At 41.7% G+C, this 23,903-nt stretch overlaps 1 protein-coding gene across 4 annotated transcripts in view; it reads left to right on the forward strand.

Moving 5' to 3' along the window:
- The window catches only part of zfyve28 (zinc finger, FYVE domain containing 28), a 177,379-nt gene that overhangs the window by 122,891 nt on the left and 30,585 nt on the right, over nt 1–23,903 (forward strand). For 3 of the 4 annotated variants that reach the window (XM_073047944.1, XM_073047945.1, XM_073047946.1), the window contains one exon: nt 14,076–14,180. The exons of the other annotated variant lie outside the window; for it this stretch is intronic. In XM_073047944.1, coding sequence (XP_072904045.1) covers nt 14,076–14,180 — 105 coding nt within the window. The remainder of the gene's footprint in view (nt 1–14,075; nt 14,181–23,903) is intronic. 4 annotated transcript variants of the gene reach the window in all.

The raw sequence follows: 23,903 nt of genomic DNA on the forward strand, positions 1-23,903 counted from the left end.
TCATTGCCACACACTGCTGTGGAGGCCAAAATCATTGGGTATACTTAAAACAGAGGTTGATAGGTTCTTGATAAGTCAGGGCATCAAATGTTAACAAGGAGAAGGCAGGAGAATGGGGTGAGATGAAAAATCAACATCATTGAATGAAGGAGCATTCGGTGGGCCAAATGGTCTGATTCAGCTCCAATGTATTATGGTCATGGATTCTAAATTTGCAGATGACATAATGATAAATATAGTAGGGAGTAAAATGTACAGAGAGGTTGTATATGTTAAGCAAGTGCTCTGAGAGTACAGTATGTGGTGAGAAATGTGTAACTGTCCATTTTGGCAGTAAGAATATTTTTAAAATTACATTATCAAAAAATGAGAGACTGAGGAATGATTTGCCTGGGTGCCCTTGTGTGTGATTCATGCCTTTATATATAGGTATCTCAAGTAATTGAGAAAGCCAAAGTGTTATTCTCTATTGTAAGTGGAATTAAGACAGAAGGTTAATGGTTGTGCTTCATTATCATAGACCACTTCTGAAGTACTGATTACAGTATTCTTATTTTTGGAATAGGCAGAATGTCTTGTGAGGAGTCGTTGGACAGGTTTGGTTTGTGTCCCGTGTTCATAAGACTGAGAAGACTGAATTGAATCCCTAGCGTTCTTACAAAAATGGTTGTGGAGAGTGTTTTCTATTGTGGGAAAATCTTGAAGTAGGATTTAAAATTAAACCTTTTAGGACTGGGATGCAATACAGTTTTTCTGCGGGCATAGAGTCTTTTGATCTTTCTTCTTCAAAGTAGCAGAAGCTGAAGTTCTAAATATTTAAGGCAGAAGTAGGAAGATTTTTATTGAGTAAGAGGGTGAAAGATTGCTGCTAAATTGAGGCTACGGTCAAATTGGCCATGATGTTATTGAATGATGGAGTAGGCTAGAGGGACTGAGTGACTTGTTTCTCCTCCTTTGCATATGTAGGTAATTCTACTGACTTCAATGCACTATACTTCTACCTTGTACTGTACTTTCTTTGTAGCTGCAACTTCATTCTGTTGTTTTTTCCCCTCTTGTCCCACCTTGATGAGCCTTGATGTAAGGAATGGTTTGGATGACATACAAACAGAAGTTTTTCACTGTATTGCAGTGCATGTAATAATAATCCAATTATCAATAATGTATCAGACTATAAGGCCATAAGATACAGGCACAGAATTAGACCATCTGGACCATTGAGTCTGCTCTGCCATTGCATCATGGCTGATCCAGTTTTCCTCTCACCCTAATCTCCTGCCTTTTTCCCTTATCCCTTCATGTCCTGACCAATAAAGAATCTATCAACCTGTACCTTAAATATACATAAAACCTTGACCACCACAGCTGCCTGTAGTTAAGAATTCCACAGATTCACCACTCTCTGGCTAAAGAAAATCCTCCTCATTTCCATTCTAAAAGAACATCCCTCTATTCTGAGGCTGTGTCCTCTGTTCATAGGAAACATCCTCTCCATATCCACTCTGTCAAGGCCTTTCACCATTCCCTAGGTTTCAATGAGGTCACCCCTCATTCTTCTGAATTCTGGTGAATACAGGCCCAGAGCCATCAGATGCTCTTCATATGACAAACAGTTCGATCCTGGAATCCTTTTTATGAACCTTTCAACCCTCTCCAGTTTCAGCACATCCTTTCTAAGATAGGGGGCCCAAAATGGCTCACAATTCTCCAATTGAGGTATCACCAGTACTTTATAAAGTCTCAACATTACACCTTGCTTTTATATTCTAATCCTCTTGAAATGAATGCTGACATTGCTTTTATCCTTCCTCACCTGTAAGTCAACCTGCAAGTTAACCTTTAGGAAATCCTGCACAAGGACTCCCAAGTCCTTTGTGGTTCAGATATTTGTATTTTCTCTCCATTTTGAAAATTGTCAACCCTTTCATTTCTTCTACTAAAGTGGAAGACCACACACTCTCTGACACTATATTCCATCTGCCATTTTTTTTGCCCATTCTCCAAATCTGTCTAAGTCCTTCTGTAGCCTCTTTACTTTTTTCAAAACTACCTGCTCCCCTGCCTGTCTTCATTTCGTGTGCAAACTGTGCAATAAAGCCATCAATTCCATTATCCAAATCATCGGCGTATAACGTGAAAAGAATCCGTTCCACCTCAGACACCGGTGGAACACCACTAGTCACTGGCAGCCAACCTGAAAAGGTTCTCTTTATTCCCACTCTTTGCCTCCTGCCAATCAACCACCGTTTAGTCCATGCTAGAATCTTTCCAGGAATACCACGGGCTCATAGCTTGTTAAGCAGCCTCATGAGTGGCACCTTGTCAAAGTACAAAACATCAACCAATTCTCCTTTGTCTATCTTGCTTGTTGTTTCTTCAAAGAATTTCAACAGATTTTCCTTGAAGAAACCATGCTGACTATGGCCTATTTTATCATGTGCCTCCAAGTACCTTTAGACCTGATCCTAAATAATTGACACCAACATCTTCCCAACCACTGAGATCAGACTAACTGGCCTAAAGTTTCTTTTCTTCTGCTTCTCTCCCTTCTTGAAGAGTGGAGTGACATTTGTAATTTTCCAGTCTTCTGGAACCATTACAGAATCTAGTGATTCTTGAAAGATCATTACTAATGGTTCCACAATATCTTTTACAGACAGACAGACATACTTTATTGATCCCAAGGGAAATTGGGTTTCATTACAGCCGCACCAACCAAGAATAGTGAAGAAATATAGCAATATAAAACCATAAATAATTAAATAATAATAAGTTAATCATGCCAAGTGGAAATAAGTCCAGGACCAGCCTATTGGCTCAAGGTGTCTGACACTCCAAGGGAGGAGTTGTAAAGTTTGATGGCCACAGGCAGGAATGACTTCCTATGACGCTCAGTGTTACATCTCGGTGGAATGGGTCTCTGGCTGAATGTACTCCTGTGCCTAACCAGTACATTATGGAGTGGATGGGAGACATTGTCCAAGATGGCATGCAACTTGGACAGCATCCTCTTTTCAGACACCACCATCAGAGAGTCCAGTTCCACCCCCACAACATCACTGGCCTTACGAATGAGTTTGTTGATTCTGTTGGTGTCTGCTACCCTCAGCCTGCTGCGCCAGCACCCAACAGCAAACGTGATAGCATTGGCCACCACAGACTCGTAGAACATCCTCAGCATCGTCCGGCAGATGTTAAAGGACCTCAGTCTCCTCAGGAAATGGAAATGGCTCTGACCCTTCTTGTAGACAGCTTCAGTGTTCTTTGATGAGTCCAGTTTATTGTCAATTCATATCCCCAGGTATTTGTAATCCTCCACCATGTCCACACTGACCCCTTGGATGGAAACAGGTCACTGGTGCCTTAGCCCTCCTCAGGTCCACCGCCAGTTCCTTAGTCTTTTTCACATTAAGCTGCAGATGATTCTGCTCACACCATGTGACAACGTTTCCCACCGTAGCCATGTACTCAGCCTCCTCTCCCTTGCTGATGCATCCAACTATGGCAGAGTCATCAGAAAACTTCTGAAGATGGCAAGACTCTGTGCAGTAATTGAAGTCCGAGGTGTAGATGGTGAAGAGAAACGGAGACGGGACGGTCCCCTGTGGAGCCCCAGTGCTGCTGACCACTCTGTCTGACACACAGTGTTGCAAGCGCACATACTGTGGTCTGCCAGTCAGGTAATCAATAATCCATGACACCAGGGAAGCATCCACCTGCATCACTGTCAGCTTCTCACCCAGCAGAGCAGGGTGGATGGTGTTGAACGCACTGGAGAAGTCAAAAAACATGACCCTCACAGTGCTTGCTGGCTTGTCCCGGTGGGCGTAGACACAGTTCAGCAGATAGACGATAGCATCCTCAACTCCTAGTCAGGGCTGATAGGCGAACTGGAGGGGATCTAAGTGTGGCCTAACCATAGGCCGGAGCTGCTCTAGAACAAGTCTCTCCAGGGTCTTCATGATGTGGGAGGTCAATGCCACCGGTCTGTAGTCAGTAGAGACTCAGGCTCAGGTTGAAGACATGGTGAAGTACTCCACATAGCTGGGGGGCACAGACTTTGAGCACCCTGGGGCTGACACCATCCGGGCCTGCAGCCTTGCTTGGATGGAGACGTTTCAGCTGTCTTCTCACCTGTTCAGCTGTGAAGCTCACCGTGGTGGTTTCAGGTGAGGGAGGGGTGTAGTCATGAGAGCAGGGTGGGGAGCAGTGAGGAGAGGTAGGAGGGGAGAGTGGAGTATGTGTTGGTTGGGAGCCGACAACAGATGAATCATGTGGGGGGTGGGCAGGGGCCACAGTGTCAAAGCTGTTGAAGAACAGGTTAAGTTCGTTGGCCCTGTCCACACTGCCTTCAGCTCCTCTGTTGCTGGTTTGCTGGAATCCAGTGATGGTCCTCATCCCACTCCAGACTTCTCTCATGTTGTTCTGCTGGAGTTTGCACTCAAGCTTCCTCCTGTACCTGTCTTTAGCCTCCCTGATCTTGGCTTTCAGGTCCCTCTGTATTGTCCTCAGCTCCTCCCTATTTCCATCTCTAAACGCCCTCTTTTTAGCATTCAAGATGTCCTTAATGTCCTTTGTTACCCATGGCTTGTTATTTGAATAACAAAGGACAGTTCTTGCTGGAACATTACGGTCCACACAGAAGTTGATGTAACCAGTGATGCACTCTGTGAGCCCATCAATGTCCTCTCCATGTGGCTCACAGAACCTGGCTTTAGAACCTTTCAGAACTGTGGGGTGTACACCATCTGGTCCAGATGACTTGTGTACCTTCAGATCTTTCAGTTTCCCAAGAACCTTCCCTCTAGTAACTCTCACACTTCATGACACCTGACACCTGGAAATTCCACCATACAACTAGTGTCTTCCACAGTGAAGACTGGTACAAAATACTTATTCAGTTCATCCGCTATTTCCTTCTCCCCCATTACTACCTCCTTAACATAGTATTCCAGTGGTCTGATATTTACTCTCGCCTCTCTTGTATGCTTAATGTAACTGAAGAAATTTTTTATATCCTCTTTTATATTATTGGCTAGTTTACTTTTGTAATCCATCTTTACCTTAATGACTGTTTTAATTGCCTTCTGTTGGTTTTTGAAAGCTTCCCAATCCCCTGCCTTCCCACTAATCTCTACTCTATACCCTCTCTTTGTCTTTTATACTGGCTTTAACTTCTCTTGTTGGCCCCTGTTGTGTCATATTTCCTTTAGAATACTACTTCCTCTTTGAGATGTACAGTACATATCCCTTGCCTTCCGAATTGCTTCCAGAAATTCCAGCCATTGCTGCACTGCTGTCATCCCTGCCAGTGTGCTTTTCCAATCAACTCTGGCCAACTCTGAATCAGGTTTATTATCACTGGCATGTGTCGTGCCTCTCTGTATTTCCGCTTACTCCACTGTAATACTGATACCTCTGACTTTACCTTCTCCTCCTCAAATTTCAGGGTGAATTTGATATTATAATAACTTCCCCTGAGGGTTCTTTTACCTTAAGGCCTCTAATTAATTTTTGTTCATTGCACAACACCCAATCCAGAATAGCTCATCCCCTAGTGGGCTAAACCACAAGCTGCTCTAAAAAGCCATCTTGTAGGCAACCTTTCGACTCCTGGTATCCAGCACCAATATGATTTCCCCAATCTACCTGTATATTGAAATCCCCATCACGATTGTAATATTGCCATTTTGGCATACATTTTCTATCTCTCGTAATTTGTAGACCACATCCTTACTACTGTTTGGGGGTCTGTATACAACTCCCCTTAAGGTCATTTTTCCCTTGCAGTTCCTTGGCTCTATCCACAAAGATTCAACACCTGCCGACCTTATGTCACCACTTTCTAATGATTTAATTTCATTTTTTTAACCAGCAGAGCAATACCGCTCCCTCTGCCTTTCTGCCTGTTTAGGAACATAGAAAACCTACAGCACAATACAGGCCCTTCAGTCCACAAAGTTGTGCCGAACATGTCCCTACCTTAGAAATTACTAGGCTTACCCATAGCCCTCTATTTTTCTAAGCTCCATGTACCTGTCCAAAAGTCTCTTAAAAGACCCTATCGTATCTGCCTCCACCACTGTTGCCGGCAGCCCATTCCACACACTCACCACTCTCTGCGTATATAAAAAAAACAACTTACCCCTGACATCTCCTCTGTACCTACTCCCCAGCACCTTAAACCTGTGTCCTCTTGTGGCAACCATTTCAGGCTTGGGAAAAAGCCTCTGACTATCCACACAATCAATGCCTCTCATCATCTTATATACCTCTTATCAGGTCACCTCTCATCCTCCCTCGCTCCAAGGAGAAAAGGCCGATCAGACAAGGAGAAAAGACCGTAATGTTGTTTCATTACAGTGTGAATCCTTGGGCATTAAGCTCCCAGCTACAGTTTTCTTTCAGCCATGATTCAGTGATGGTTACAACATCATACCTGCCAATCTGCAACTGTGCTACAAGCTCATCTACCTTATTCCATAATGCACATTCAAATATAACACCTTCAGTCCTGTATTCACCCTTTTCGATTTTGTCTGCCTTTTATGTTGCAACTCATCCTGCTGACTGCTATTTTGCCCTATCAGCAGCCTCTGCTTGCTACATGTTATGTACCAGCTACTTCATCTTCAGCACTATCAGCTGCCTTTCCTGAAATACTACTTGCATTGAAATGTATGCAGCTCAGGACACTAGTCACACCATACTCAACCTTTCGATTCCTAACTTTGAGGTCTTACCAACATCTGCCTCCACAACCTCTCACTAACTGTTATGGTACTCTGATTCCCATCCCCTGCAACTCCTAGTTTAAACCCCACCGTGCAGCATTAACAAGCCTTCCAACTAGATATTAGTCCCCCTCCGGTTCAGGTGCAAACTGTCCTTTCTGTACAGGTCCCACCTTACCTGGAAGAGAGCTCAATGATCCAAAAATCTTATGCCTCCCTCCTACACCAGCTCCTTAGCCATGTATTAAACGAAATAATCTCCTAGTTCTGGCCTCACTACCACGTGGCATGGGTAGCAATCCTAAGATCACACCTTTGGAGGTCCTTCCTAACTAAGCATCTAATTCTCTGAACTCTATGCAGAGCCTCGTCACTCATCCTACCCATCTCATTGGTACTTAAATGGACCACAACTACTTTTGGCTGTTCACCCTCCCACTTAAAATTGCTGAGGATTTGAACCGAGATATCCCAGAGTCTTTTAAGAGACTCCTGGATAGGAACATGGAGCTTAGAAAAATAGAGGGCTATGGGTAACCTTGGGTAATTTCTGGTTGAGTACATGTTTGGCACAGCATTGTGGGGCAAAGGGCCTGTATTGTGCTGTAGGTTTTCTGTGTTTCTAGACCCTCCACCCAGGAGACAACAAACCATCTGGGAATCTCATTCTTGCCTATTCCCCTAACTAATGAATCCCCTGTCACCACAACACGTCTCTTCTCCCCCTTTCTCTTCTGAAGCACAAAGGCAGACTCATTACCAGAAACCTGACCACTGTGACTTTCCTCCCCCCCCCTCCCCCAACAGTATGCAAAGTGATATACTTGTTCAGGATAATAAAGAATTCATAAATTCTGACAAAGCCTATGATAACATAGAAAGTAATTGTCCTTTGCCAGGAGAATGGCACAATGCTGTGTACTATTGTAATGCCCTGGTTTGTATTTTTACTATGCTGCTGTATGTATTTCATTTAGCAGTTCTGTAAGAGCAGTCTGTTCTGTTTTCAGCTTGTTTGGGTTATTGTTGAAGATAGATGAGGAGAAATGTGTGCCATGCAATTAGGATGGTTGAAATAAGGGGAGGTTTCTCTGGTCAGGGACACCAAGATTGGGCTTGGGGCTTTTGTTCGAGAGGAGATGAAGAGGGAAGATGCAGGAGTGAAGAGGTCGTAGGATTTGACCTGGAGTGGGATTGTGATTTGACGAAGCCCAGGGTGAGATTGATTGAGGATTAGTAACTATTGAAAAACTTTGAGCTCCAACTTGTGCACATTTGACTGCTTCAGTAAAATGGGCCTTTTTATTTGTTCTTTTCTTTACTGACCCTTTAGTCAAATTAAGGTTCATGAATACAATCTTTTAATCATATGCGGTGTACAGTCTGTTATTTCATGGCTGCCCTGTAACAGGGTAGCAAATTACACAGCATCCACACAAACAGGGCTTTGGGATGGGAGAGCGCCTCAATCTCACGAGTTTGGTAAGGGCAGAAGTTGTTTTCCATAGATGTCCACAGCCAAGGAAACCAGGGGCTTTCATTGTAAAGGCTTTTTCATATTGTTTCATGTATAGAAAGAAACATTAAAGTTTGAGTATATATACCCAAACTTTGCAAAGGTGAACTCTGTCTACCAAAGAAAGGAAAGAATTGCTAAATAGGAGGGAATCACTTAAATTAAACAAGTTTCCTGCTTCAGATGCATCCCGGGTTGAGGAAGGCTGGGACTGGGATATCAAAGCTCTTAACTACTTGTGCTATTGTAATACCTGTTTTTTTTAAACTGAAATTTGGATTACAAGCAGTGCTCATGTCTGCCTTGCAGTAGCAATCTTGGTCAAGTCTATTTTTATATTTGTCTCTGTAATCTACAAGTTCCAAAAGCTCCACTTAGAATTGCTCAAATTAAACAAGTTAGGGGATTGTGTAATCCACAATTATGTCATATTTGTTGCTGTGGCTTTGACTGTTTATCTTTAATCATTCTTGATATTTGTGCCTCACTGACAATCTTGTATGCCCAGAAGAAATGGTTTTCCTGCTCACTTTAGAAGGTGAGACTGAGTTTGCATACCACCCAGACTAGGTAAATATTTCAAGCAAGTAATGCTGCAGAAAACCATAGTTCCTTACATTTTAAAGAAGAATCCATTGTGGGATATGCCAACTAGTGGAATGGTGCCTGCTGCAATAACCTGGCACTCAACGTCAGTAAGACGAAGGAGCACATACCAAACCTCATAGAGGGATCAGAAGTGGAGAGAGTGAGCAGCTTCAAGTTTCTCTGTGTCAAGATTTCTGAGGATCTAACTTGGTCTGAACATATTGATGTAGTCATAAAGAAGGCAAGACCACGGCTATACTTTATTAGGAGTTTGAAGAGATTTGGTATGTCAACAAATACACTCAAAAGCTTCTATAGTTGTACCGTGGAGAGCATTCTGACAGGCTGCATCACTTTCTGGTATGGAGGGGCTACTGCACAGGACAGAAAGAAGCTGCAGGAGGTTGTAAATCTAGTCAGCTCCATCTTGGGTACTAGCCTACAAAGTATCCAGGACATCTTTAGGGAGCGGTGTCTCAGAAAGGCAGCTTGCATTATTAAGGACCTTCAGCACCCAGGGCATGCTTTTTTCTCACTGTTACCATCAAGTCGGAGATACAGAAGCCTGAAGACACACACTCAGTGATTCAGGAACAGCTTCTTCCTCTCTGCCATCCGATTGCTAAATGGACATTGAAGCTTTGGACACTACCTCACTTTTTTAAATATACAGTATTTCTGTTTTTTGCACATTTAAAAAAAAATCTATTCAATACATGTAATTGATTTACTTGTTTATTATGTTTTATTTTATTTATTATATTTTCTCTCTGCTAGATTATGTATTGCATTGAACTGCTGCTAAGTTAACAAATTTCACGTCACATGCTGGTGATAATAAATCTGATTCTGCTGTTGATTTGATAGTATTCTGGTAGGAACTGAATCGCTAATAAATTCTACCAGTTCAGTCTTTAAATACATGGCTGAGTATCAATATTCTGGTTAGATATGATTCACATGTGACCCCCAAGGGTTATTAGAATTGCCAGTCTTGTCCTCCACCTGATATGCTGAAATCTGTATTATTCATGGGACAAGAGCTGGAAGTGGGACTGGGTAGGTGAACTTAGTTCCTTTGGCCTTTTGTTGTAAATTTCTACTTGTTGAATCTAATGATTTTGCAATGAGGGGCATTGGCAATCTTTGACTCAAATGGTAAGTTAGTAAGCTAGAGAAATTATTAGTGATTTTTACAAATAATTGGTTTTTTAACCCTGAGAGTAAGAGACTCGGGGTTGTGTCCTGAGTCCCCTCCTCTACTCCCTTTATACCCATGACTGTGCTGCCACAGACAGCTCCAATCTGCTGTCAAATTTGCAGATGACATGACATTGATCGGTCTTATTTCTAGTGGTGATGATTCAGCATACAGAGGAGAGGTTAAAACCCTGATGCATCGGTGCCAAGATAATAACCCCTCCCTCAATGTCCAAAAAACAAAATAGCCGATTGTGAATTACAGGAGTGGGGACAGGCTCGCCCTGATCAACATCAATGGGTCTGGAGTTGAAAAGGTGAGTAGTTTCAAGTTCCTCAGTGTATACATCATCGAAGATCTCACCTGGACTGTACACACCAGCTGTGTGGCAAAAAAAAGCACAACAGCATCCCTTCCACCTCAGGCAACTGAAGAAGTTTGGCATGAGTCCCCAAATCCTCAAGACCTTCTGCAGGGGCACCATTGAGAGCATCCTGACTGGCTGTATCACCACTGGTATGGGAACAGCACCAACCTTGATCAATGGGCACTGCAGAGAGTGGTACAGACAGCGCAGCATATCTGTGGATGTGAACTTCCCTCCTTTGAGGACATTTTCAGCAGCAGGTGCATAAAGGAGGCCTGGAAGATCATCGGGGGCACCAGTCACCACAACCATAAACTGTTTTGCCTGCTTCCATTTGTCAAATGGTACCGCAGTATTAAAGCCAGGAGCAACAGGCTATGGGACAGCTTGTTTCAACAAGCCGTTAGACATAAATTCACATGTCTATACATTGTGACGGAGTCATAATGCAACAATTTTTACTCCCTCATGTTGTGGGATGGATGTAAGATTTAATTAAATGAAGATTTAAACTTATTGCACAATTACCCAGTTTCCAGTCTTTGCAGGCTAACCTATTTTGGAGTTCATCTTTCATACCTTAGTCACATCTGTTACAGTTCTACTCTGTTAAGCTTTAAATGTGATTTTCTAATCTGTCTTAGTAAATGCTTTGACAGAAACTTCTACTGCAATTTCTCAGTTGCAAGGTGTGTCCAATTGAATTGAGTCACTATTTTCTCTAAAAATATGCTTGTGTGAGAATTTGTACCACACATGATGGCAGATCCTGACCGACGAAACAATTATTGATATAGCTGATCTGGCTTCTTATTCATCGACTATTTTTGGTGTTTTAAGTTATTTATATTTTTATTCCATGTGTAAAGCTGATTTTGGCCACGAGTGCTAACCTTGGCCAATTCTACTGTGGCACCAGCTGGTGCATTGATGATGCACAAGATTAGACTGCAACTGAAGCATAAAGTGCAGAATTGTGAAATCAAGTAGTGGATTCTGGTTAATTGGGACACATCAGGACCAGTACGTTTTGGCCAAATTAAGCAGCTGCCCCAAATTGCTGAAGTTTCATGGAAATAGTTACAATAGTATAAAAAAGTCAAACCACTGTTGAACTGAGTAACAAATTACTGTATGTATTTAAAGGAAATACAGAACAAATTAGAACACTACAGTACAGAAAAACTGTATTAGTTCCCTATAGTTATTGGAGGAATAACTCCACGTTCTTTCAATTGAATGTAAATGAACAATCTCAGCACTGACACCTAGTATAGATAATAGACTGCCTTCATACAATTTTTGACAATTGCATCCTTCAGATCTTGATTTTCACTGTAGCATTCAAGATGATTTGCAATATTTTCAAATTCTTCATAGTTCCTAACTTGTTGAAATAGTGAAGTTGTTTTTGGCATCTCTAAGCCTGAATGCTTGAAATCGGAATGAGCAAAACAGTTTTGAATTGTCTTACTGTTTATTACTCACCAACTGATGCACCATCAATAACTCTCTCTGAGATGTAAAGGCGAGATATCGGCTTTTATTGACTGGAAGAAGGAACAAGCAGTGGTTGACCACCATACTACATCCTGGAGACAGAGAGGCCGGGCTCAGACCTCAATCGCCTTTATACAGGGGTCTGTGGGAGGAGCCACAGGAGCAGTCAGCAGGGGGTGTGTCCAGACAGGTATATGTAGTTCACCACACCAACTATCAGTGATTAAAAAATCATTGCTTTTTGAATACATGCTAATGCAACTGATGCTATTAAAAACTGCTTCCTGTAAGCATGATGGTAATGCCAAACAGCCACACAGGTGCTGGTTAGAAATTGTTTGGCAACTGTCTCCTGCCCCAATTAAGCGGTATAGTGTCCTAAATGAACCAAGGGAATCCTGACTATTTTATTGATTTTTTTTTTGTTCTGCCCCAATTGACTGATGGACCTATTAACCAGAATCCACTTTCAAAAAAGATTTAGACAGAGAAAGTAACAGTTAATATGTTGAGTTGATCATTGAAAGGTTTTTGCTCAATAATGAGCCAGAAAAAGAGGGCGATGAGAACACAAGACAGTTAAAGGCAATTGGTCACAAGGGAGCAAGTAAAAGGAATGAGAGCTAAAAGAAAACGTTTAAATAGCAATACAACCAGTGGTAACACCTGCTGTTCAAGAAAAATAATCCCAAGTTTCAGTTCTGAAACCATTAAGTCTTGAGGATTATAAAGTGTATTACTGAAAGATGAAGTGCTGTTCCTGAAACTACATGAAGAGAATACTTTTTGGAGGTGAAGAACACAGGGGCAGTTAAATAGGAAGCCAAGAATGGCAAAAGGTCATAGTTCTGGGACCCGAATTCCAGACGTTGGTTGGAATCTTGCATCTGTTATTAGTTGAATTATGCATCCTGGTAATGGGCTACTTTTTTCTGATTTGTTACTAAAGCTATGGGATTAGATTTCAATATATGTTTGTCTATTGCTATTAAGTGGATGTACTTCCATTGAACCACAAACAGACTCAGCAGAGAAGAGCGCCATGTCTTTATTCAATTACTTGAAAGTTACTGCTGGAAGTAGTTCTACCCTTTCAAACACTGACTTCTAATATTCCTTTTTACAAATGGAATGTGATAAAAATGGTTGTTGTAGCATTGATCAGATGAGCTGAGATTTTGATAATACAGAACTACCTTGGTCGTGTGTATCTTGCAATGAACATTTTCACTCTATTTTTGTACTGATTCCTTAAATCTGGTTTATGATAACAGATTAGTTAATGGCAGGACAATCATTGGAGAAGGGATTTAAGCTGCACATCATGTTGGTGCAGTGATTGAGATTTTGTTTTACTTTGAGCAAGAGGCACAGGATATGAACAGTAGTTGAGTTGATGGTGAGTAATTTTGTTTTGAATGTGCTAAATGTGTAACAGGAGGTAAATTTTTAAAATCGGTGAGACAGTCCATTTGGCATGCTTAACTGAAAGGAGAATGGAAGCACATTTAAATTTCTTTTAATAAAGCATTAAGCAGCAATTTGAAGAAAATATTATGGAACTGAAAGGAAAGAACCGGGAAAGAGGACTGATCAGGTTGCTGTAGCAGAGAGCAAGGTTTGGGTTAGGTTCATTGAGCTCAATTACCTCTTTCCAAGCTATAACAATTTCTATGAATCCAATCATATGACTTGATTAGCTGAAGGGATTAAAAAGTTGGAGAAGGATGATGTGACCAGCTGGTGGAGATCTCTGATTTCGGATTAGTACAAACCATTGGGTTCCTGAATTCCCTGAGGCAAAATAAGAAAACCGAGTCCTCAAAATAATATGATGCTCTTCGGAGAAATTGAAGAAAGAATCTGAGTTTTTTTTTGTTCTGTTCTGTCCTATCCTCAAGTTTTTAACTTCGAATGTAACATTTTTCTCCTTTGTGGACTCCCCCCCCACTACAACAATCTTGATTTGAATCACCAAGCAAAGTTGCCCTCATTACAAGGCCCATCCTGTTAATCATTTTCCTAAATGAGATGGTATTCTTTTCTATGGTATTTTTTCCCTTTTGTTCTTTGTACAGATGCATGTATTTTTATTTCAATTCTTGGTATTGGTGAAAATGCTATTTTCAAAGTTTAATTTCCTTTATGTTTTCGTTAATGTGGTTCCAGTTTTCAAGATCTCATTCAAGATTCCCCCATCAGCTCCATATCCAGCAGTGACTGTGGGAGTGTGTCTGTCACAACCTGCAGTCTTTCCAGCACGTATACTCCAAGGTAACTGGATTTTTTTTGATCTTTCTATTTACTTCACAGGTAAAGTGAGCTGGTCCTCTTTAACCTGCTTTGTTTCTTAATTAATTTAGAGAATGTTCTGTTTAGACTGAAGAACTGGTTTGCCAAGGCAGGATTGGATGGACGGAACCATAGTTGGGATGACTGTACTGAAACTTGGTTCTAAATACTGATAATGTGTGACATATTGCGGTACATTAATTTCCAATTGATACTAATGTGCCTTTTTAGTCCTACAGTTGACAACTTAACTAAGCAACCAGTCCAAATCCTAGATTTTGAACAATTCAGATAGTTGCCTATTAGTATATGTCACTCTTGACTTAATGTGAGTATTGATTATTTTTAGTTTGGGTATGGCACAGATTAGCAACTTTAACAAAGATTAGCTATTTGATCAGGTCATTGGCCTCACTATCTGAACATCAGCATGAAACTTTCAAAGCTTTCAAATGTTGATTCAAAGTGTAAATTTGCCAGCTGTGTCTATCCCAATAGACTCTAAATATAGGATTCTGCCTGGATTAGAGGGCAAGTGCTATAATGAGAGGTTGGACAAACTTGGGTTGTTTACTCTGGAGTGACGGAAGCTGAGGAGAGATCTAATAGAAGTTTATAAGATTATAAGAGGCATAGATAGAGTAGACAGACAGGAGAAAATCTGCAGATGCTAGAAATCAAAGCAATACACACAAAATGCTGGATGAGCTCAAAAGGCCAGGCAGCATTTTTGGAAAAGAGTAATATGTTGACATTTTGGGCTGCGACCCTTCATCAGGATAAATTTTGGCCCAAAATGTTGACTGTACTCTTTTTCATAGCTGCTGCCTTTTTGTGTATTGAGTAAACAGACAGTATGTCTTTTTCTTGGGTTTGAGATGTCTAATACCAGAGGATGTGCATTTAAGGTGAGAGAGGACAAGTTCAATGGAGATGTGAGAGGCTTTTTTTTAAGTGCCTAGAATATGTGTGTGTTTCCTAGGGGTGGTGGTAGAGGCAGATACATTAGGTCCTTTTAAGAGACATTTAGATAGGTACATGAATGTGAGGGAAATGGAAGGATATGGACACTTTAGGCAGAAGAGATTAGTGTAATGGGCCATTTGATTACTAATTTAATTGGTTCGGCACAACACTGTGGGCGGAAGGGTCTGTTCCTATGCTGTACCTGTGTATGTTGCGTTCTGCAGCTTGGATATCTCACTAGAGAATGGAGACGAGGCTGTAGATGCTGGATTCTGGAGCAGAAAACAATCTGCTGGAGGAACTTTGGGGTCATACATCTGTAGAAGGAAAGGAATTGTTGATGTGTTGCCCCAAAACATCAACAATTCTTTCCTTCTGCAGATGTTGTTTGTTCAGCTGATTTCCACTAGTAGATTGTTGACCTCGCCTAACAAGATTAGTTATGTAAATTGGGGTGAATTTGAGCCTGTTTGAGGTTAAGGTTGTACAGCATGCATCCACTTATTCTCTTTAGTTCATAAAGATGGTGGGAATAGGAAATGATCCCACACATACACATCCAGATTTGTGACATAACTAAACAATCTTGTGCACCTAATTACAGAATGTATCTCCTTGGGATATTTGATTAAATTAAATTTAGGTTGGTTTATTAATGTCACATGTATTGAGGTACAGTGAAAAAATTTGTTTTAGGTGCCATCCATACTGATCATTTCATTGAATTAGTACAAGGCAAAACAATAACCATGCAGTTACTAGGAAAACGGGATGCAATGCAGGCAAACAATAAGATGGAAATTTATATCAAGGTGTATTATGAGTTTGAGCCTTGTCATACTAGGAGACTGTTCAGTAGTCTAATAACAGCAGGATAAAAGTTGTCCTTGAGCCTGGTGATATATACTTTCAGCCTTTTGTATCTTCTGCACAATGGGAGAAGGTGGAAGAGAGAATGCCTGGGGAGGGCGGGGCCTTTGATTATGTTGACTACTTGACTGAGGCAGTAAGTGAAGAGTTCATGGAGGAGACACTGGTATAACAGTTGTGTTCTTTGCTCTTTTTCTCCAATTTCAGCCACAATCTTAAACTTATTCATGCTTTACTCTTCAATTATAATTTGTTACTGTCCACAGATTATGTCCTTCATCTACAAAATTGTTCTCTGAGGAGGAAATGTCATTGCAAGCTGAATATTCTTTGCTCCGTTTCTGGTTGATATTGTGGCAACTTAGCAAATGATTAATAAGCCATAAAATGAGCTGACTTCTGCTCTTGGTGCAAGGGTTCGGCCTACTAGTTGATTTATGATGCATTGTTACAAGTCAGTCCTTGATTTTAATTTCATTTCTTCTCCCAGAGTATTGAGGTAATAAGAGCCATACAGTAGGGAAAGTAGTAATCAAAAAGTAATGGTTACCTGAGATAGAGAAATGTTGAAAACCTTCTGATCTATTTTTGGGGTATTGGGGATGAGGTTGGTGATGTTTGAAGAACTGTACTGAATACATAATTTACCTGGATCCTCCACAATAATCTATATCGAAAGCAAGTTTTAAAAGTAGTTACATCAAAGATGCATGTGCTAAAGTACAGGAGCTCCTGGCACATATCAGAACTGAACAGTCCCAAGTAATAGTAATTTGACTTTTTTTTCCAACTGAGTCTAAATGGCAGTTGAGGCACACTATAAAACCAACACAAATTTCAACCATTCCATATCAGGTGTTAATTCCCCTGTTCTCTTATGAATTTTTAATGTGTATTGGACAGAAAAGGGAGACAAAATGCTGGAGAAATTCTGAATGTAGGGTCTTGACCCAAAACACTGACTGTTTATTCCCCTTTATAGAGGCGGCTGGACTTGTTGAGTTCCTCCAACATCTTGTGTGTGTTGCTCAAGATTTCCAGCATCTTTAGAATCTCTTGGGTTTGTGCTGTAAGAGTGCAGTGCACTGATGTGTCTATTTAGTGAAACTTAGTACTAAAAGTATCAAGGTTCATAAGAATAATTCTGAGAATGAAAGGGTTAATGTATGAGGGTTGTTTGGCTCTGGGCCTGTATTTGCTAGAGTTTAGAATAGTGGTCACCAACCTTTTTAAGTCCAAGATCCCCTACCTCGGTCTTAGTGAAAGGCGAGATCGACTAGTTACATGCATGCGCACCGGGCAGAAAAGACCAGAAGTAAAACCCCACAACCCGGAAGTAGAAATAATGTATAAACACCAGGGGTACCCAACCTTTTTTGACCTGTTTAATATTGACAATATTCTTGCGGACTGGCCAACAGGTAGGGGGGTGGGGTGGCGGGGTTGGTGTTAAACACGACTGGAATACACCGATACAGGTTCCTTATGTCCAGTCTATTCCACAATTTTTTTGCAGCTCTCGGCACTTAGTTTCTGTCCCACTTGCTCACGTTTTTTTCCGCTGAAAAATCTCAATGCATGTGTCTTTAAGTACTGAAGGGTACTGAAGCCGTTTTGAGGGCTTCATTGCCTCGGACAGATCCCAGCCTGAACTGCAGCCTCCGCCCGCCTGCCGCCAGATGCCTTGGCTAGGTGCGGCTGGTCACAGGTGGGGTGAGAGGACAAGGTCAGGGCCGGAGAGGTCCCCGTGCCGGGGCCGCAGCAGTCGCAGTCCAGACAGAGCGACCGACCGAGCAAGGAGTGTGACTGGCCCGCCTCCCCCCTTGTAGGATCTATCGGCCGATAAAAGTTTGTTTTAGCAGATCGCAGCGCGGTAGCTACTCTGATACTTTCGAAACCTTGAGCCCGAATTAGGTCGTCTGCGAATATTTTAGCACCAGCTTCCCCACGAACATTCGGTGTGGTGAACAGGTTTAGAGGTGGCGCTCATCTGACCGCTCTCCGGGCCCATAGCATCGGCACTTCCCGCCGGCCGCTCTCCGGGCCCATAGCATCGGCACTTTCCGCCGGCCGCTCTCCGGGCCCATAGCATCGGCACTTCCCGCCGGCCGCTCTCCGGGCCCATAGCATCGGCACTTCCCGCCGGCCGCTCTCCGGGCCCATAGCATCGGCACTTCCCGCCGGCCGCTCTCCGGGCCAGTAGCATCGGCGGTTCTCGCCAGCTGCATCAGGCGAACACTGGCACGAGGGTATCACTGCGTTTAGGCGACTGATGACCTCGCGTGCGTTCAAGTTCAACAGTGGGTGTGACAGAATGAGGAAAGGCGCAGCTGACTCGTATCATTTCCTTGCGGCCCGGTGGTTGGGAACCACTGAAGTACACTGTGTAGTGCAGGGGAGCTACACGCATGCGCACTGGGCAGAAAGAACGGAACTAAAACCCTGCAACCCGGAAACAATCTCTCAACAGTATTTGTGTATTTATTTCTCATTTTTTTTCGGGATCTACTGGGGAAAGTCTCAAAGATTGACCAGTCGATCGCGATCGACTGGTTGGCGACCACTAGTTTAGAAGAATGAGGTGCGATTTCATTGAACTCTATAGAATGTTGAAAGGACCAGATAATGTGAATGTGCAGAGGATTTTTCCCTTGGTGGGTGAGTCTACAACCAGGATAGAGGGATGTTAGCTTAGAACAGATGAGAATAAATTTCTTTAGCCAGAGGGTGGTGAATCTATGGAATTCATTACCACAAGCAGCTATACAGGCCAAGTCATTGAGTGTATTTAAAGTGGAGGCTGATAAGTTCATGATTAGTCAGAGTATCAAAGGTTATGGGGCGAAGGCAGGAGAATGGAGTTGAGAAAGATAATAAATCAGCCTTGATGGAATGGTGGGGAAGACTCGATGGACTGAATGGCCTAATACTGCTCCTACAGTTGAAGTCAGAAGTTTACATACACTTAGGTTGAAATCATTAAAACTCATTGTTTAACCACTCCACAGATTTCATATTAGCAAACTATAGTTTTGGCAGAATGTTGAGGACATCTACTTTGTGCATGACACGAGTAATTTTTCCAACTGTTTACAGACAGATTATTTCACTTTTAATTGACTATATCACAATTCCAGTGGGTCAGAAGTTTACAAACACAATCAAAAGAAATCAGCCAAGACCTCAGAGACAAAAAAATGTGGACCTCCACAAGTCTGGTTCATCCTTGGGAGCAATTTCCGAACGCCTGAAGGTACCACGTTCATCTGTACAAACAATAGAACGCAAGTATAAACACCATGGGACCACGCAGCCATCATACCACTCAGGAAGGAGACGTGTTCTGTCTCCTAGAGATGAACATACTTTGGCATGAGAAGTGCAAGTCAATCCCAGAACAACAGCAAAGGACCTTGTGAAGATGCTGGAGGAAACAGGTAGACAAGTATCTATATCCAAAGTAAAATGAGTCCTATATCGACATAACCTGAAAGGCTGCTCAGCAAGGAAGAAGCCACTGCTCCAAAACTGCCATAAAAAAGCCAGACTACAGTTTGCAAGAGCACATGGGGACAAAGATCTGACTTTTTGGGGAAATGTTCTTTGGTCTGATAAAACATGAATTGAAATGTTTGGCCATAATGACCATTGTTATGTTTGGAGGAAAAAGGGTGAGGCTTGCAAGCCGAAGAAGCCCATTCCAACTGTGAAGCATGGGGGTGGCAGCATCATGTTGTGGGGGTGCTTTGCTGCAGGAGGGCCTGGTGCACTTCACAAAATAGGTGGGATCATGAGGAAGGAAAATTATGTGGATATATTGAAGCAACATCTCAAGACATCAGCCAGGAAGTTAAAGCTTGGTTCCAAATGGGTCTTTCAAATGGACAATGAGCCCAAGCATACCTCCAAAGTTGTGGCAAAATTGCTTAAGGACAACAAAGTCAAGGTATTGGAGTGGCCATCACAAAAACCCTGACCTCAATCTGATAGAAAATTTATGGGCAGAGCTGAAAAAGCTTGTGCGAGCAAGGATTCTGACAAACCTGACTCGGTTACACCAGTTCTATCTGGAGGAATGGAACAAAATTCCAGCAACATATTATGAGAAGCTTGTGGAAGGCGACCCAAAGCGTTTGATCCAAGTTAAACAATTTAAAGGCAATGCTACCAAATACTAACAAAGTGTATGTAAACTTCTGACCCACTGGGAATGTGATGAAAGAAATAAAAGCTGAAATAAATAATTCTCTTTACTATTATTCTGACATTACACATTCTTAAAATAGTGATCCTAACTGACCTAAGACAGGGAATGTTTTCTAGGATTAAATGTCAGGAATTGTGAAAAACCGAGTTTAAATGTATTTGGCTAAGGTGTATGTAAACTGCTGACTTCAACTGTATATTATATGGTGTTACAGACACTTGAAGGTGGCCCCCAGCAGTAGCATAGTGATTACCATTACGCTATTACAGCCCCAGCAACCTGGATTCAGTTCTGCTCCTCTCTGTAAGGAACTTGCATGTTCTCTCTGCGAGTGCGTGGGTTTTCTTCAGGTCCTCCGATTGCCTCACACATTCCAAAGATATCTGGGTTGGTAGGTTGATTGGCCATGTGGGTATAATTAGGTAACGTGGGTTCATTGAGCTGGAAGTACCTGTTACTGTGCTCAATCTCCAAATAAAAATAAAGTGGATTAGAGCTATTATAAAGAATATTACATTCAGCTACAGGGTTGTGTCTAGTGTGGGAAGTAATTCTTTGAGATGATAGGTTCTTGGTCTGACAGGGCCTCAATAAACATTTTTAAGCTTTCATGGTCACTTGAAAATTTCAAGATTGACTAAATCAACTCTATAATCGCAATATATCTTTTGCTTGTATAGTTTCCATCTTGCATTTCATTATCTCAATGGGATTATTCTACTTTTGCAATATTATCAAGTTTTATATTATTGCTTCTTCGTTAACCTTTGTTTACTTATTAAGTGCAAAGTCCCATGTGGTTAATAGCTTTAGATAGCCTTATGCAGGATACAATATTTTGGAAGGCTCTATTCTGGTATTTTCACTGCAGAACTTTTTCTTCAGAGTTGTTAACCTACTTTTTAATTCATTCATTTATATCTGCAGTCAGTATTTGCTTTAATTTTGTTAATCATATTGTTATTGATTTGTTATAGTTTCATTTTCAAGCCTACAGTTTTTCCTCCTTCAGCATTTTGTCATAATGTATTAATCAAGAGTTCAGTTAACAACCTTTTGATCATATTAGTTGTCATTTTTCACAATAAATGAAACATTATCCTTAAATTTGATTTTGGTCATATTCAAGCCTATCACCAAAATAACAAGCACAGAACAATGATTTAATGCAGAACAGGGCTGTTGCCTTTTTAAAAAAAAAAAAAAATCTTGTTCCATTAACATTATGTATATGATCCTTTGGTGTAAGCTGTTTAATGCAGCATTTGGAAATTATTTTCCTGTTATAGCGTACAGAGCAATTGGGGTGAAAGAGTTGGTAGGAATTTAAAAAGTCCCATTTTTTATACTCCTATTTATAATATAAAGATTGCATAATATTTAATCAGTAATCAATGCAGAGTGATCATTTAGTACTCTTGCAGAGAATAAATCAGTATAACAGTTAAATGAACTCAGGAACCAAAGCAATGGGTGAGAATGGGGAACTGAAGTCAGAAAAGTCGAACTTGAAAGTTAATAAATCCTAATTGAGCTAGTGATTTATATCCCAGTGTTTTGAATGTGTTTAGAATTAGTGGATAGAAATGTGAGTAGATAGCCCTGATGCAGAGCTTTAACCCCAAGCATTAGAAATTCCCTCCCCATCCCCCTCCCCCACAGGTACTGCTCAACTTGCTGAGTTCCCCCAGCAGTTTGTATACTGCTGTAGATTTGGTGGATATTCTGGTTATCATCTTCCAATGTTTCCATGGTTCATGAAAATGGAAGTGCAGATATATCACCACTTCTTTAAAACAAAAATAATAACGAAAACGTGGAACTGCCAACATGTTAGCCTTGTGTTATGGCAAAGAAAATGTTGGAATTTCTTTTAGCCAAATACCTTGAACAGAACCTTGAACTTGGCCTGTTCTCTTTGGAGCGGTGACCTGATAGAGGTGTATAAGATGATGAGAGGCATTGATCGTGTGGGTAGCCAGAGGCTTTTTCCCAGGGCTGAGTGGCTAACACGAGGTGCGTATTTTTAGGTGCTTGAAAGTAGGTACAAGGGGGATATCAGAGCTAAGTTTTTCACACAGAGTGGTGAGTGGAATGCACTGCCAGCGATGGTAGTAGAGGTGGATATAATAGGATCTTTTAAGAGACTTTTAAGTAGGTAGATGAGCTTAGAAAAATAGAGGGCTATGCAGTAGGGAAATTCTGGGCAGTTTCTAGAGTAGGTTACATGGTCAGCACAACATTGTGGGCCGAAGGGCCTGTAATGTGCTGTATAATTTTGTGTTCTAGAACCATGGGAGTGAGCTGAGTCAACTTAGGATTTATTGAAGGGAAATCATGTTTAACTACTCTGGATTCTTTGAGGATACAAGTAAAAGGGAACCAGCAAATGTGGTATATTTGGATCTTCAGGAGGTTTTCAAACGGGCCACATAGGATGTTGGCCAGCAAAATTAGAGCACATGGAATTGATGATAATATACTAACATGGATTGAGAATTGGATGAGTAACACACACAAAATGTTGGGGGAGCTCAGCAAGTCAGGTGGGGGGGGGGGGGAGTAAGCAGTAAAGCTTTGTGCCAAGACCCTTCATCATTCTTTGCCGAAAAAAGGAAAGAGGCAGAAGCCAGAAGGCTGGGGGAGGGGAAGGAGTACACGCTGGCAGGTGATGGGTGGAACTAGGTCGGGGGGGGAGATGAGTTGAGAAGCTGGGAGGTGATAACTGGAAAAGGTAAAGGGCTGAAGTAGTAGTAGTCACTGCTTGATACCAAGAACATAAAAGTACTGCAGGGCTATTCCATCAGTGAGTTGCTCGATAACAATAGAACTGGGGATTGCAGATTGTTCTGTTGTCTTCTTGACTTGTTGCTTACTGTTGTATAGAAATGGTGCATGGTCCAAATTATAGTGATTGTCTTCGTTATTTTTATTCTGATTGCAAGACCCTGTCGGACATTGGTAATGTAGAATACTGCAAGCCCGGCTAACTAGATCATTGGCAAGACCTACAACGGTATTCCCTTAGTTGTTGCACGGACAAGGCCCACAAGCCTCTGACTCGTTTGTTGCAGTCACCAGCGAAGGAGATTTTGGATCTGGCTGTGTGCCACTGGATTTCATATTGGGTTGGGGGTTGGTCCCTTTCATTAGTGCTGCCCTCCAGTGTTCGCCCAGTGGAAGAACAATCTGGACCAGCACAGCTCAAGGACTTGAGCTATATTTTTTCTCTCCTTGTGACTATATGTTTTCCTGAAATCATAACCATATATGTTGTTTGTGTTTTATGCAATATGCTGTGTGCTGTTGTTGATGTGATGTGTTGATGTGTTAGGGAGGAAGCATTAAGAAGAGGGATGCCTCACGTCTTAATAAGCTGGTAAGGAAGGCAGGCTCTGTCGTGGGCAAAGTACTGGAGAGTTTAACATCGAAGGGCGCTGAGTAGGCTACGGTCAATTATGGATAACTCTGAACATCCTCTACATAGCACCATCCAGAGACAGAGAAGCAGTTTCAGCGACAGGTTACTATCGATGCAATGCTCCTCAGACAGGATGAAGAGGTCAATACTCCCCAATGCCATTAGGCTTTACAATTCAACCGCCAGGACTTAAGAACTTTTTAAAAGCTATTATTAATGCTTTTTGAGATAGTGATTTAGA

Source organism: Hemitrygon akajei, chromosome 6, assembly GCF_048418815.1.
Source record: "Hemitrygon akajei chromosome 6, sHemAka1.3, whole genome shotgun sequence".
NCBI classification, from domain to species: domain Eukaryota; kingdom Metazoa; phylum Chordata; class Chondrichthyes; order Myliobatiformes; family Dasyatidae; genus Hemitrygon; species Hemitrygon akajei.